Source organism: Balaenoptera acutorostrata, chromosome 20 (genome assembly GCF_949987535.1).
Source record: "Balaenoptera acutorostrata chromosome 20, mBalAcu1.1, whole genome shotgun sequence".
Taxonomy (NCBI): Eukaryota; Metazoa; Chordata; class Mammalia; order Artiodactyla; family Balaenopteridae; genus Balaenoptera; species Balaenoptera acutorostrata.
The window spans coordinates 2,559,542-2,574,830 of NC_080083.1; the positions used below are offsets into that span (position 1 = coordinate 2,559,542).

Sequence of the window (15,289 nt, forward strand, 5' to 3'; positions counted from 1 at the left end):
TTTTTAGTTAATATTAAGACTACACAAATTAACAAACTAAATGATGAGCCACTCTGATAACAATTACATCTTCACTGTCAAAAAAAATGGAAAATGAGAAATAGAAATATGTAAATAGTTCATAATCCCAAAGGCAAGCGGATTAACATTTTGTTGTTATCCTTCCAATATGTGAGAGAAAACACTCACACTTAAACCATCCCTCTACTGCTGGACGTTATGGTTACTTGCAGTTTTTTCTTACTACAAATAATGCCATATAATGAGCATTTTTGACAGTCTGGAAAAGGCAGAAATTGGTTGTACTTTATGATAATAAGAAATGCAGTAAACTACATGAAATCGAGAACGAATGCTTTTAGAGAAAAGAATAATGTATGATCTCATTTTTTAAACAGAGAAGAAGAAAAACAGAATCGTGCACTACAAGACCCGGACCGTGGGTGTGAGACAACAAAAGGGCCTGCCACACGGTCAGCTCCAGGAAGCAGCCGCGAGGGGAAAGCACTGCCTTCCCCATGCCCCGTCTCCTCATAGCCTGTCCACTCCTGGGCCTCCACCTGCGCTCAGCACTATGCCGCCCCCTCGGTCTCATCTGGATTCAAGCAACGGCCTCCTTCCTACATGACTCCCATGCACCCTGAATGGCATAACCAGATGCAACTTCTTAAAACACAGAGCTCAACATTTCACTTCCTCAGCTCAAACACTTAAAAGCCGCCCTCAGGATCTGACCCAAAGCCGCCTCATGACCCCTGGGCTGTGCACGACCCGGCCCTGGCTTCCCTGAGCAGCCTCACTCCTCGCCACCCTCCCAGCTCAGTCCCAGCCCAGCCCTCTCCAACCTGCCACACTCCCTCCACTCCCCAGACCTTCCTGTGAGCTGCTCCCACTGCTTGTGGAAGTCTGCAGAGGACTGGTTTTCCTGTGCAACACCCCTCATGATTCGTATCTGCGCCAGCTGTCCCCTTACATGCGCTCACGCTCCTCTGTACATCCTGTGCCATCGTAAGACCACAACACTGTCATCGCCTGCAGCCTCACCTGCCCCCTTACTCCGCAGGCTCCCTAAGGGCTAAAGCCACATGGCTGCCCGCTCCCTTTGTAGAATAATACATGGGACAAAGGAAATGGCCAATAAGTATTTATTAAGCAAATCAATGAACATATAAACTTCATAACTAAATACCCTGTGACGTATGAAAACAAAGTCCGTGCTTCTGTGTTTGTGTCTCCAGATAGCAAATTTAGCAATTACACCATAATTACAACAAAATTATCAGATAGAAAAAAATACTTTAGCTAATTTCTTATTTGTATGTGTATGCTCTTGGCCAAAAAAAAAAAAAAAAAGATTCAAGACCGGTAATTTAAGAAAGTATCTGAAGGACTAGACTGGCAAATTAGAACGTTAGAAGTTATACACCAAATAAAAGCTGTTGACCCTTACAATTCATTAAACTGCCAGGTCCTTAAATACAAGGTACAAAGTTCATTTCTGATGTGAATCAAAGAACATCATTTATTCACTAAAAAACAATTTAAATGAATAGTCTGTCTAAAATGAGTAGGAACACACTATAAAAATAAGAATACTGGCATTATATTTTCTGTAACTTAATTTCCATGAAGATTATAACCACAAAATTTTTAGGCTGCAAGTCATATAATAAATATGAAAAACGATGTGAATTTGAAAAAGCTGAACTTTAGCTGACCCAGTTTCTAATAAGAAAGAACAGTGATGTCTTATCAGCATGACCATAACTTACCCACATTTGTTTGAGGGTTAAGAGACTAAATGTAGATCATCCTATTTCTCTTTCATATTTTTTTTTTTAACTACTCACCATTTTCTTTATTTTGGCTAGATGAAAATCTTATACACAGATGACCAAAGAAATTAATTTGATAATGATATTAAATGTGATTTATGACATCAAAATGTTGCTAGAATTAGTTTTATATTTACGTCACATCTATAGTTACTGTCTAAATCAGCACCTGTTCTCATGTGTGATCAAGAACCGTTCTCACTACAATGGGAAAGCGAATGCCTGAAGAAGCGCGGACGGGAAAGTTGCACAAATTTCAGTTAACAAGGATAGGACCTCACCCTTTGTTTTCTTGCATGATTTCTTCTTTTAAAAAATAAAATGAGTTTTTTCCTCATCACCTGGTTTCTAGAAGAGAAAAATATGGTTGTATGACATTAAGAAAAAGTACAATTTAATAATGCATTCACTTTTTTGTTTTCAGAGACACTGAAAAACAAGCGAAGATCACTTAAGAATATATGATGTAATCAAAGTTAACCCTAATTTTTTTCACCCTGCAAAATAAGACTCCTGCAATAATTAGAACTGACTAAAATTCCTCCCATTCTATAGTAAGACTTTAATACAAATAGTTCATTTTCAGTTATTACATTCAATTGTAAGGCAAATATTATTTTCAAGTTCTGATTACACAGTTACTGATTCTCCTTAAGAACCCTCGTGAGATAAACACCTTGGCACACTCTTGGAGGGAGGGGCGCGTAAGAGAAGGCGGAGCTTTTAAAGTTATCTCCTCCCTCAGGTATGTGCTGCCCTCCCTCCTGTGGGAGTACACCAACACAGAGGCGGCTTCTGCTTTACAGAGAAACAACACAATACACTCTAAGACGCCACGGAGGCCAACGTGACAGGACAGGAAGACTTCCCTTATAACTTAGTGTAATAGTTTCACTTTTCAAATTGGAAGCACTGCAACCTTCAAAAACAATGACATGCAGGCTCAGATATAAATATTTATACCCCACCTACTTCCAGAAAGGATTTCAAGCTGATTATTCAAATATAAATACAAAGCCAAGGCAAGTAGAAGTAACTTTTTGGATTATCTGCCACTCAGGACTAACATTGACACTGGCTCCACTCAAATAAGCATGGACAGTCAGGAGCTGGCTATATGGAAAAGTAGCCGAGAGATGAAGAGAATTATTAAAAGGAACGTTTGCTATTTCATACAAAGCAAATGACGGTGATGAAAGAATAGCTACTGAACGATTCATATAGACGCATGCAGCTGAGTAAACGATATTTCACAAGGTGATGTACAGTAGGAGCATTACCATATATTCAGTTTGCTCTCATTATAATTATGTGCTACTCAAAAGCAAATGACAATCAATAAATATAATTTAAAATGTTTCCTAAGAATTTAAATGAAGAACCCCATCTCAGGACAGTGTGATAAGCACTGTAGTAGGCAATGTAGCTAACATGAAATAAATCAGGGCTGCTGTGCAGCTAATGTCAGGGAAAAGACAGAACACAAACATAACGGAAGCTTTGCGGAAAAAAAAATCATTAAAAGTAGCCAACTAGATTTTATCTGCTATTATCCTTTGTAAAAATGTTAAAACAGCGAAACAGTTCCAAAACAAGGTATATTTTATATGAGTTTTGCCTAACCTACTTCTAAGGGTTGTCAAGCCCATAGCAGCATCTCACAGAAAAATTCTAAGTATATGACTTTTATTATAAACCACTTACTTAACAAAAGTTAAAATTATTCAAATTTCAATTTTTGTCATGCATACTACCATGCAAATTATATTTGCCACCAGTTCTGCAAAGTAGTCAACTATTGCACATACTCTCAGTAAGAAAATTTTTTAAAAGAAAAAAAAAAGATAGATATATATATATATATAAATAGCAATGTGCTCATTAGTAACGGTACTAGTAAATAAGTATAGTGTTCTGGTTATACTTAATAAAACATATAAAGTAGAAATATCACATTTTTGTTACAAACTAAGAATAATTCATCTAAAATTCTCTTAAAATATGATAATAAAAAAAAAGATACCTATCTAGCTTCCTCTCTTACTTCAATCAGATCAGTAAATTAGGTTTTCTTTTCACTTATTTTCTCATTCCAAAATGTGCATCCATAAAGGCCTGGTGTCTGGGATGAGCAAGGCTAAGCAAACTACAACCTGGAGCAGTCTCCTCGCCCACATGAGGTGGCTGAGCGCTTCCAAGGCACCAGGACATGAAATGGCAGAAGGGTCTACAAATACCGTCATTAGCAAGAGTCATGGAAGGGATTTCCCTAGAATAGGATTTTGAATAATGATAAAATGATCCGTGGCACTTCTACTTTGCAATGGCAGATGTGGCTTGGTGGGGGACGGTGTCATCACTAGTCTTAAATGAAAAAGCTTCATTATCTTACTTCATCATGCGCCTTGCAGGTACTCCACTGAAAAAAAGACAAAACAGGAGGCAAAAAATTCAAGCCTCAAGGTAAGCCATTTCAATGTTAAGTATCCACCTTTTTTACTAGCAGATTATAAAACCAGCTAGTTTTATGCAATAATTTATTTCATTTTTTGGCCTCGGAAACTCAAAGCTGTTACCCCAACCCCCAAGAAGCCAGAGGAAGATAACATATAGTAAAACGACAGCAAATTACACAAATCTAAAACACACCTACACTATATTATACTACTATGTCAGCAGATAACATAAAAATGATCTCTTTATAGAATATATGGTCTTTAACTGAAGAACTCCAAAGATGATCAATACTTACGTCTTGATGTTCTCATGGTACACCTTGGTATCTGATGGCTGGTTATAGAGTGGCTATAAAATAAATCAAACATTTATATACAAAATGTTGTACATCATATGTATATGAAGAGACAAAGACACAATTTCTATCTCAATGGAAGCCGAGGTATAGTACTACTGGGTCTACACAACAGACGCCCTACCAAAACCTCCAGACTCAGGTTCCCTGAATAACTCTGTCCACCCCGTCTCCTAACAATGCCACTGCTCTAAGAAAGTTCATAAATCCATTGTATCCCATAATAAATTCATTCATAGATTTTTTTAATCTCAAGGGCAAAGGAGGATTTAACACCAATATTACCCTAACAGTATGATTCAAAGAGCTTTCTATTTCTGTTCTTACTTCTTTCTCCTTCTACCCGAGTGATTAAATGGCTGCTCAGGCAAAAACACAATCAGGAAAATGCTTCTGCAAAGGTAACCAAGTTCCTGCACATTATTTCAAGCTTATCACCCTTACTGCCCAGCTACATCACTCTCATCCCAAAGTAAGTGACTGTATTCCATTTTATCCCAAGAAAAACTGCTACAAAAAGAGCACTAGACATGAAAAAAGAAATTTCTTACTTACCAGTTCAACTTTTGGGCCAAGACCTTCAAATATTTTATGAGCTTCTTCTGCTTTTTTCTAGATAAAAACATTATTATATTGTATAATTAAAAATTACATTACCTAAATGCAAAATCACTTCCAATTTAATAATATTTACCTAAATACTAATCTACAGTCAAACTTATCCTTATTTCCAAATATTCTTCTTTCATATGATAGCCTGAAATACTCTCTAATTTTATTTTCATAACTCCCTCACGAAATTCAGTCAAATCTGAACATTTGTATTGAAAGCAAAACCTAAAGAATTGGTAAGTTCTTAAAAACAAATAGATATTAAGATTCCAGGGAGAGGGAACAGATATTCACTATTAGAAATGAATCCTTCAAACATTTTTAATACTTCAACTCAGTGTCTTTATGGTATTTTATGTTTTTAAATTTTAATTAAAGTTGCCAATCTTTACTACGGTAAGCCAAGTTGATCTCTTTGAAGAAAAGCTTATAATGAGCATATTTTCCAATTATAAGAAAACCTTAGTAATAACAATAGAGAAAACAACTAGTTTGAATTACTCAAAGTATTCAGTAATAAATAAATGTTGAATTATATACTTTTACATGCCTTTTTCAAAAGTAAAATCATCTAGACCAAAGTGCTATCTATCTAACAGAAATCTACCTTTAATAGACAAATGAAATAGAACAAAATTCAATACTAAAGCTGTTTAAGCTGGAATTTGACATCCAGCAAATGTGTCGGGGGTTCTCAGATCTCTCTCTTGCCCCAGCACATGCTCACTAGTAACAACAAGGGCTCACTGCCCGCTGCAGAGACTCCCACGTCCACGCACTGTGGCTGGGAAACTCTCCAGGGCTTCTGATGCAACACACAAATGGGAATGGAATCAATCAGTATCCCCAAGTGTAAAGAAAGATGTTCCCTTAAAATAAACATTATCCTTTTCATTTATCAATTACAATAGTTCAAATATTTATTTAGCATATATTATGTGAAAAGAACTATGTTTAATTAGCAAAGGAAGCTCAAAGTAGTGTAATGCACTTTCCAAACTCCAAGAAACTTAAAATGTTATTAAGATGAGAAATAAACATATCAAAAATATCATATACAAAACTATAAAAAACCACTGAACTTGCATAGCTAATGCTATTTCTGTAGACAGTTTTAAGTCGATTTGTTGACCTCGGTGTTATTAACATTTGGGCCAGACATTTCTTTGCCATGGGGGCTGTCCTGTGCACTGCAGGCTATTCGGTAGTACCCCTGGCCTCTACCCACTAGATGCCGGCAGGACTCCACCCCTCCCCCAAGTTACAACAATCAAAACAGTCTGCAGTTGAGAACAATGTTCTAATCTCAAAGAGCCAAAACGTAATTCTCAGAAAATTTATTAGCTTTAAGGTAATATGTTAAATAACACACAAACAGCATAATCACAGATGATAAATTTGGAATATCTAGCACCTACAGCTGATTCTCTCTAGACGACCTACACTCTCCAACGTTTAAGCCTGTTTTCTTGAGGCACTCCACGTTACACAGAGTCTATGCCAAGAACAGGCAGGCTAAGTGAGGCTGTAACAGAGAATACTGAGAGACAAGGGGGAAATCGTATCATGACAAATATTTACTGGTATCCTATTATGTAAAGGCACTTACCTCTTCAGGGCTAATTTTAAAGGCTGATATTTAAGGTGTTTGCATATCCCAAGATTTAAGTTTTGCAAAATTTTATTACATATTTGACTTCATGTTGGCTTAACTGCTAAGAACAGATTAACCTATCGTTTGGCAGAAAAAAATTAATTTAAAACCTTCACATTTACATAATATAATTTTTTTTAATTGAAATGTCTCTCTTTTTTTTTTTTTTTGATACAAACGAGCTTATTTATTTATTTATTTATTTTTAATTTTGGCTGTGTTGGGTCTTTGTTTCTGTGCGAAGGCTTTCTCCAGTTGCGGCAAGCGGGGGCCACTCTTCATCGTGGTACGCGGGCCTTTCACTGTCGTGGCCTCTCATTGCAGAGCACAGGCTCCGGACGCGCAGGCTCAGTAGTTGTGGCTCACGGGCCTAGTCACTCCGCGGCACGTGGGATCTTCCCAGACCAGGGCTCGAACCCGTGTCCCCTGCATTGGCAGGCAGATTCTCAACCGCTGCGCCACCAGGGAAGCCCTACATAATATAATTTTATTCTAAGTCTACAGATAGAAGTAATTAATGCCTCAAACATATGTTGACTATGTTCTATGTGCCAGGCACCTGCGAGACACTAAGGAAACAATGAATAAGATATCCTTCCTGGTGTAGGAAGATAAGGAGTCTTGAAAGGCTTCATAGAGAAAATGATACTTGAGCTGGGTCCTGAAGTCAAGTGCACTCAACAGACAAGAAAGGCAAGCCACGGGGATGCCTGACGGCAGGGGCAACATCACAGGGTAAATTACTAACGTCAAGGGAACATTCACACCTGTTCTGGTAGGGTATGGCTAAGAAAGGAGTATTGGGCCACAGGCCAGCCAGGCAGGCATGTAAGCACTGATGAAAAGGCTGGGTTACTCTGTAGAAAGGGGGAAATCATCAAAAGGTTTTATTTGGAGAACCACGTCAGGGGGCTCAAATATGAAGGATGGATTAGAAAGAAAAAAAAGACTGAAGGAAGGAAACTCAGCATCTATGAGAGGTGAGGGCTCCAATCAAGCAACTGGCGAAGGAGGAAGAGAGAAGCAATTGACCAGACCAATATCCAGGAGGCAGGACTGAGGCTCTTCATTGATTAACCAAGTCTGCAGAGTGGCAAAGAGAGAGAAATCGATAGTTTCTAGGACGATGGCCGCGGTGACCAGAGGTTGTTGGCACTAAGTACATTCTCCACTGTCAATCACTTTCTTTCTTCTGGTGCCACGTTAACTTGCAAATCATTCAATCAAAATATAAACAACATGTTCCTGAAAGCTTCACTGCACACCCCCTCTTTTCTATACGTATTACAATGCCGAAATTAGAGCATTTACAAATATTTTTGGAACCTACAACTGGGAAGGGTAACAGCAAAGTGAACTGTTAAAAACAGTCCAGGAGAAGAGTCTGTTTGGAGACTAAATGAATCCTAGCCTCAAGTTTAAATGTGATACAAGGCAATTTTTCTCCCAGGAAGCCAATTTTAAAACTAACAGTCAGTTTGAGGTAGTTTTCTGCCTCGCACTAACTTTCTAAATAAAAGAAAGATGCCTCATACGAGATAAGGGCCCCTATCTCTTGGGCCACATTTGGCTTAATTGCCAACCAGTACCTGCCACTGTCAAACAAGGAACAAGAGGGAGATGTACTCTTGTTGCCCCCCATCGCTCTGTGCCCTCGGTGTCAAAATAGATAAGGTCATTCATGACAAAAAGCTACAAAGGCAGTGAAGGTCTAACAAAAGGCAGCATGGTGAGGAGGAAGACGCAGGCAAGGGTCAGTGGTGAGAAAGCCGGCCTGCTCCCAACACGCCCCTCGGGGACTTCTGCTACCATCCAGGGTCTACTGCACAAGCACCACCAAGGCAGATGACTAGCAGCAGGGGATACAAAAAGAACCTATTTTTTGAAAGATATTTCTACGGTTACTGAATTAAAAACAATCCTCATTGCAAGTCTAATATTAAGACAGATTTCAAGTTTGGTTCTTCTATTCTTCACAGAATGTGTAACAAACTGAATTGTAAATGCTAAAATGGCAAGAAGAGGTCTAAAAGGAGCTTTCGTTTCTGCTGATGGGCATCAAGGAACATTTACTACACTAGCTAATGAAAAAAAAATACATATATATAAATTAACACAAACTGAATTCTCTATCAGATCTTGTTCAATAGTTTTCAGTCCTCACATTCTAGTCAGGCAACCGCAGAATTCACTAACATTGGAACTGTTTATTAGGCCTGTAAGAGAAGGCTAATTAAGAAACTCAATCAATTAATAAATATCATTGAATTCAATGTATTTGAAAAGTAACTCATACTAAGAAAGAAGTCAGTACTTTATAAGATCCTTTTCCATTATTATCAGCTCTAATCCCTATTTACTTTACCCCTGAAGTCACAAACTGGCCATGAAGCCTATCAGCCCTCAGAAGTACTTTCTTGTTCTCCAGTGTGCTTTTTAAAAGCAGGAGATTTCATATAAAATCCATGTACCTTACTTCTCTTAAACAAGGGAGCACCTGTTGACCTTGGGCCACATCCCTGCAAGGACCCCAGCGTCACTGCCCTCCAGGCATGCCCTGAGGGGTCCTCATCACTCATTCCACCGACTGCCCTTCACCCTCACTGGACTCATCTTCACGTAGGTTGTTCTGCCCAATAAATTGGACTGATTTTGAACCCAGTCAAGGAACTAGTAATAATTGCCCATATTTCTGCCTCTCAGTGACTTAAAATTCCTTAAGTATTGTATACCTGATGACTTTCGGTTATCTATCTACACACACACGAACACCTGAGTCCAAGATCATTCCTATACAAGTGTATTTAATGACTATCTCACAGCTGCTTTTCTTAAGGTCAATTTCCTTTAGGATCTGGGCTAACCTTGCTACAGGATGCCTGTGTAAGACTCCACTCACTACAAGGCAAATAAACTGAAATGACGATCCCCAACTTCTACCTTATGATCACCTTAAGCTGACAAGCCAATTCTCTACCACAGTACTTAAAGCATATAATTCTTTCTTGAACTGGGGGCTTCTGGAAGCCCAGTGTTAAGCAGCTCTGTTGAAAGGTTTTCTTCACATTAAGGTGAAATCAGTTTCCCTTTAACTGCTTGTTCCTGGGCTGGATTCTGGCCAAAAACCAACTTCAGCATCACAAAATTATTCATAGAATTGAGGCCTGGCTTTCCTAAATCCAGGGACACTTTTAATTATGAGTATGAAAGAAGAAATTATTTTAACAAACCTAAAAAAGAAAGTTGACCTAAAGGTCAATGGCCTCATACTTTGTAACTAAAATTCAAAGCACAGCCCAGCTATCAGTTCTGAAGCAGATAATGCAAGTCGTTTCCACGTCCAATGACCATCTCTACTAGAATAGTGTATTTGGCATTAAATGTTGCTTATAAAGTGAAAAACTACAGAATGGCTGTATTATGTGCTACACAATTGCTTACCACTCTTTATATAACAGGAGAGAGACTCAGCTGATAAAATTATACTGTCACAAAATAGTATTATACCATATAACATGCAAATGAAATATTAAATAATTTAAGATACAACTATCAACTTTTCTTCAGTACATAAAGAAAAAACACCAAGCTTCAGTCAAAGTTTAAGAACATTAAAAATTATAACAGAAAGCAGGTTAATACAATTAATATTACCACAGAATACACAGATGACTGGAAAAGGCATAGTCCAGTGGTTTTAAAGGCCTGTGCCGTCGGGAATGGCATGAACTTACCCGATTTTCATCGTAAATAATTTGGACAATACTGCGGTGTTTCTGCTCCACAGGAGGAGGGGACACAGGCTTCTCAGGCTCTGGAGGTTTAGCAGCTTCTTCTTCGAGCTGTTGCTAAGAGACCCAGAAACGAAGAGTCAGGCATCTGCTGCACATCAGCCCCACGAGTAATTAATCACCAGAGATAACACATGCTTCTGAGCAATGCTTTGCTGATTCTATAGGGTAATCACTTAATCTACTAGGGCCTAATGGACTGGACCCAAAGGCTCTAACGAACCCAATCAGATTTATTTTGACTAATAACCAAACAACATAAGTCATCATTTGAAAAATCCTTTTATATTTTAATTCTGATAAATTTAAAGCAAAATAGTAAGAGAATCTAAACATATGAAGGTACCCCATCTACCTCTATCACAATGACCTTTTGTGGCACTGTAATAATGCTTTTCTGTGTTATACATACACAGTATGTGTTAATGTCTGGCGGGGAGAGTACGGTAGAACGTTTAAGGGTTAATCCTTAAGTCAGCACAGCACCATCCTCTACCCTACTCCCCTGCCAAACTTTATATTCTATAGCGAAGAGGCCCTGGGAAAACCAAAAGAATATGGACTGCTGGTGTGTGCAATCACAAAGCAGGAGCCTACGTGAATTACTGTGCCCAGGATTCAGCCTCAGGGTCGCCCTTTACAAGTGGTTTGATCCTAGGACCTCAATCTTGAGCAAGTATATAAACCCCTCACATGTAAAGTAGGGATATTAATCCTACCTACCACATAGCTTTCTGAGAGATTAAATGACTCAATATATGTCAAGCACAACTATAAACAGTCAGTACCTATTACCTACAATTATTACTGAAGTAAGTAAGGACTCAGCTAGGTTCACTGCTTTTTGTCTTCCATCACCTAACTAGTGCCTGATACCTAGTAAATGCTCAACAAATAGCTACATGGATATAAGTTCACTGAATGAAATGATAAAAAAGACATTAGGTAAAGATGGTTAAGTCTACCAAAGGCCTAGCAGAAAAAAAGTCACCTACACTACCAAGTAAGACTGATAGTCAAGGTTCCTAGTCATTTAAGTCAGACCGTACCCAAATGAAAGGATAAAAATCCTCCAAGAGAGAAGCTTTGAGGACCACTTCCACTTTGGAACAGAAAGTACTCTTTCAACCTGCTATCTGTGTGAGCAAAAGATACTTGGAGTTCTGAGATCATTTTTATGGGAATGAGTTCTTCAACCATGCCCTTTTATTCCTTTGTTCAGAGGGCCTTCTTTTAGCATCCCCGTTAAGTAGGTGCAGAGAAAGAAATAAACAAGTTTCAGGAAATCACATTTTGTTCTTAGTAGCTAAGTAGCCCTGGGACAAAACCACAGTAACAGAAAGTCTAAAAACAAAACAAAACAAACAAACTTTCCTCACCTATTCTTTTACATTAACTTTACGATAATTTTGGCAAACTTTAAAAATAAATTTAGTTAGAATTTTTATTGAAATTGTATAAAATGTGAATTAACATGAGCTCACATTATTAAGACTGTGTTTCTATTCTGCTGTATTTATTTACTCAAGTTGTCTTTTATATTCTTCAATAAAATCTATAGTTCCTGTATATCTCATAAGTCATACACTATGTCTCATTATTTTTAATTATTTTAATGGGTTACATATTATTGAGCATTCACTATGTGACACATTATATAATACATTCATTATCTCAACTCATACAACAATCTCATGATTCAGGTGGTGTTATTAGTATTATTACTATTTTATACATGAAGAAACTAAAGAAAAGTAAAAATATGACCAACCCAGAAGGATAAGACTCACTAAGACATAAAAAAATTGTCACTAAATCTAATATGATTTAATAAATAAAAGAGGGCTCAACATATTAAAAAAAAGGCAAGGGGGGGATATTTTTTAAATGACCAAGCAGATTTTTTAAATGAGTCAAATAAAAATTCCAGCAATAAAAACATAATTATTGAGGGACTTCCCTAGTGGTCCAGTGGGTAAGACTCCAACGTTCCCAATGCAGCAGGCATGGGTTCAATTCCTGCTCGGAGAACTCGATCCACATGCATGCTGCAACTAAAAGATTCCACATGCCACAACTAAGACCCAGTGTAGCCAAATAAATAAATAAATGTTTAAAATAAAAACATAATTACTGAAATTGAAAACACACATGACAGCAGATATGCCAGAAATGAAGATACTGCACATAATGAAGCCTGAAGAAGGAAAAAACGGGAAAGAAAAGCAATTAAGAGACATGGAAGACAGAGTGATAAAATATTACATCTAACAGGACTTTCAAAAGATGATAAAGAAACTGTAGGAAAGGGTTTTGTAAAAAAGATAATGGCTAAGCAATTTTCCAGAACTCATGAAAAACTCTAACATATTCAGGAAGTCAAGTGAGTCTCAACCTGGAAAGATTAAAAAAAAAAAAAAAAAAAAACACCCACTCCTAAAGAAATCATAGTAAAAACAACAGCACTCAAAGAAAAAGTTACTGAAAGCAGCCAGAGAGAAAATTCAGACTCTCCACAAAAGAACACAAATTAGACTAAGGGCTGATCTCTTCACAATGAAAGGAAAAAGACAGCATGCAGGGAAAACTGAGAAAATAACCACATTCCAAACAAAGATACCTTTCAATAACAGGCATAAGTAAAAGACAACAGTTAAGTTATAAAAACCAAACAAACACTGAACTCTCCAGCTAACAGATCCTCACTAAAGGAAATTCTAAAGGATGTTCTTCAAGAGGAAGCACATTCTCACAAATGGAAGAAGATCTGTGTTGCAAGAAGGAATGACGGGCAAATAAGATGACATATATGTGGGTGAACCGAAATGAAGACTAACCATATAAAATAATAATGTCTTTGGCAGTTTTAAGAAAATAAGAAAGAACTAAAATATATGACAACAATAGCATAAAAGTCGGGAGGAAAGAAAGAAATCAAGAAACTCTATGCCCTCCTATACTCAAGAAGATGGTTAAGATACTACTTAGTTTTAGGCTTCAAGTTAAACAGACTGTTAAAATTTCTGGGGAACCACTATAAACAAACAAATAATGTATAAAATCCAAACTGGTGGAGCAGGAGAAGATAGAATAAGACAATCAATCCAAAATAAGGGTTGGAAAAAACAAACAAGAACATCAGTATCAGCATAAAAAAGACAGGACAGGACTTCCCTGGCGGACCAGTGGTTGAGACTCTGTGCTTCCACTGCCAGGGGCATGGGTTCATTACCTGGTCAGGGAACTAAGAGCGCACATGCCACATGGTGAGGCCAAAAAAAAAAGACAGAAAGCATAAAATAGTTTAAAAATAATTGAGATATTACCAATCATCATCATCAATTTTTTTTTTCTTTTTTTAATAAATTTATTTATTTTATTTATTTATTTTTGGCTGCGTGTGGGCTTTCTCTAGTTGCAGTGAGCGAGGGCTACTCTTCGTTGCGGTGTGTGGGCTTCTCATTGTGGTGGCTTCTCTTGTTGCGGAGCACGGGCTCTAGGTGCCTGGGCTTCAGTAGTTGCGGAGTGTGGGCTTAGTAGCTGTGGCTCGCGGGCTCTAGAGCGCAGGCTCAGTAGATGTGGCGCATGGGCTTAGTTGGTCCGTGGCATGTGGGATCTTCCCGGACCAGGGCTCGAACCTATGTCCCCTGTATTGGCAGGCGGATTCTTAACCACTACACCACCAGGGAACATCATCGTCAATTTAAAAGAACTAAATTACCCTGTGGAAAGACAGTTTGCCAGACTCAATAAAAAACAAAACCCAGATACATACTTATATAAGAGAGATACCTAAAATACAAGCACAGAAAGTAAAGGGAAAGAAAAACATATACTAACCTGTATCAACCAAAAGAATGCTGATCTAACTACATCAGTATAAGGCGAAGCAGACTTTATGGTAAACAAAGCATTGGCAAGGATGTGGAGAAAAGGGATCTCTTGTGCACTGTTGCTAGGAATGTAAATTGGTGCAGCCACTACGGAAACAGTTCCTCAAAAAATTAAAATAGAACTCCCATATGATCCAGCAATTCCACTTCTGGGTATTTATCCAAAGAAAAAAACATAAACAAGAAGATATATGCACCCCCATGTTCACTGCAGCAGTTTTTGGGGGGGGGGGTCATCATTAAAAGGGGTCAAAATGGGAAATGAAAGGGAGGATAACAGAGTTCGGGGTTGCTGGGGCTTCAGAGGTGCAGACTAGTTCCACAGTTTGATTTCCTCCTGGCCATTAAGGTAGGAATTTGAGGATTTTACAAGAGCTGAAGCAGCGCCACTTGAGAATGGAAAGCGGTAACTGGGAGGTTGCTGTCCACATTGTCAGAACCCAGTTTAGTTCACGAGCCTTCACATATAGGGTCAATTATAGTTTTCAGACTTTTTTGAAAGTTCAATACTTCTTGAAGACTTTCCAAAAAGCAGGCTTCCCAGGGCAATGTGAATTCACTAGCAGATTTGGCAGCTCACTCCAAACAAGCCTAGTTTTAGGCAAATAAAGTTTGCCTAAAAGACAGTTTAGCCCCAGCTCTTCCTTGCAAACACATCACCATTCCTGAGTCTCTTCTACAGAGAAATCTTG

At 38.0% G+C, this 15,289-nt stretch overlaps 1 protein-coding gene across 15 annotated transcripts in view; it reads right to left on the minus strand.

Moving 5' to 3' along the window:
* NCOR1 (nuclear receptor corepressor 1) overlaps positions 1-15,289 on the minus strand; it is a 147,772-nt gene that overhangs the window by 83,386 nt on the left and 49,097 nt on the right. For 9 of the 15 annotated variants that reach the window (XM_057535237.1, XM_057535226.1, XM_057535228.1 and 6 more), the window contains exons 6-10: positions 10,648-10,761; positions 5,203-5,259; positions 4,588-4,640; positions 4,228-4,254; positions 2,117-2,183 (exon numbers count right to left, since the gene is read on the minus strand). In XM_057535237.1, coding sequence (XP_057391220.1) covers positions 2,117-2,183; positions 4,228-4,254; positions 4,588-4,640; positions 5,203-5,259; positions 10,648-10,761 — 318 coding nt within the window. Of the gene's footprint in view, positions 1-2,116; positions 2,184-3,858; positions 4,197-4,227; positions 4,255-4,587; positions 4,641-5,202; positions 5,260-10,647; positions 10,762-15,289 lie in introns of those variants that run through there. The other 6 variants (XM_057535236.1, XM_057535231.1, XM_057535239.1 and 3 more) reach the window with 2 other exon arrangements.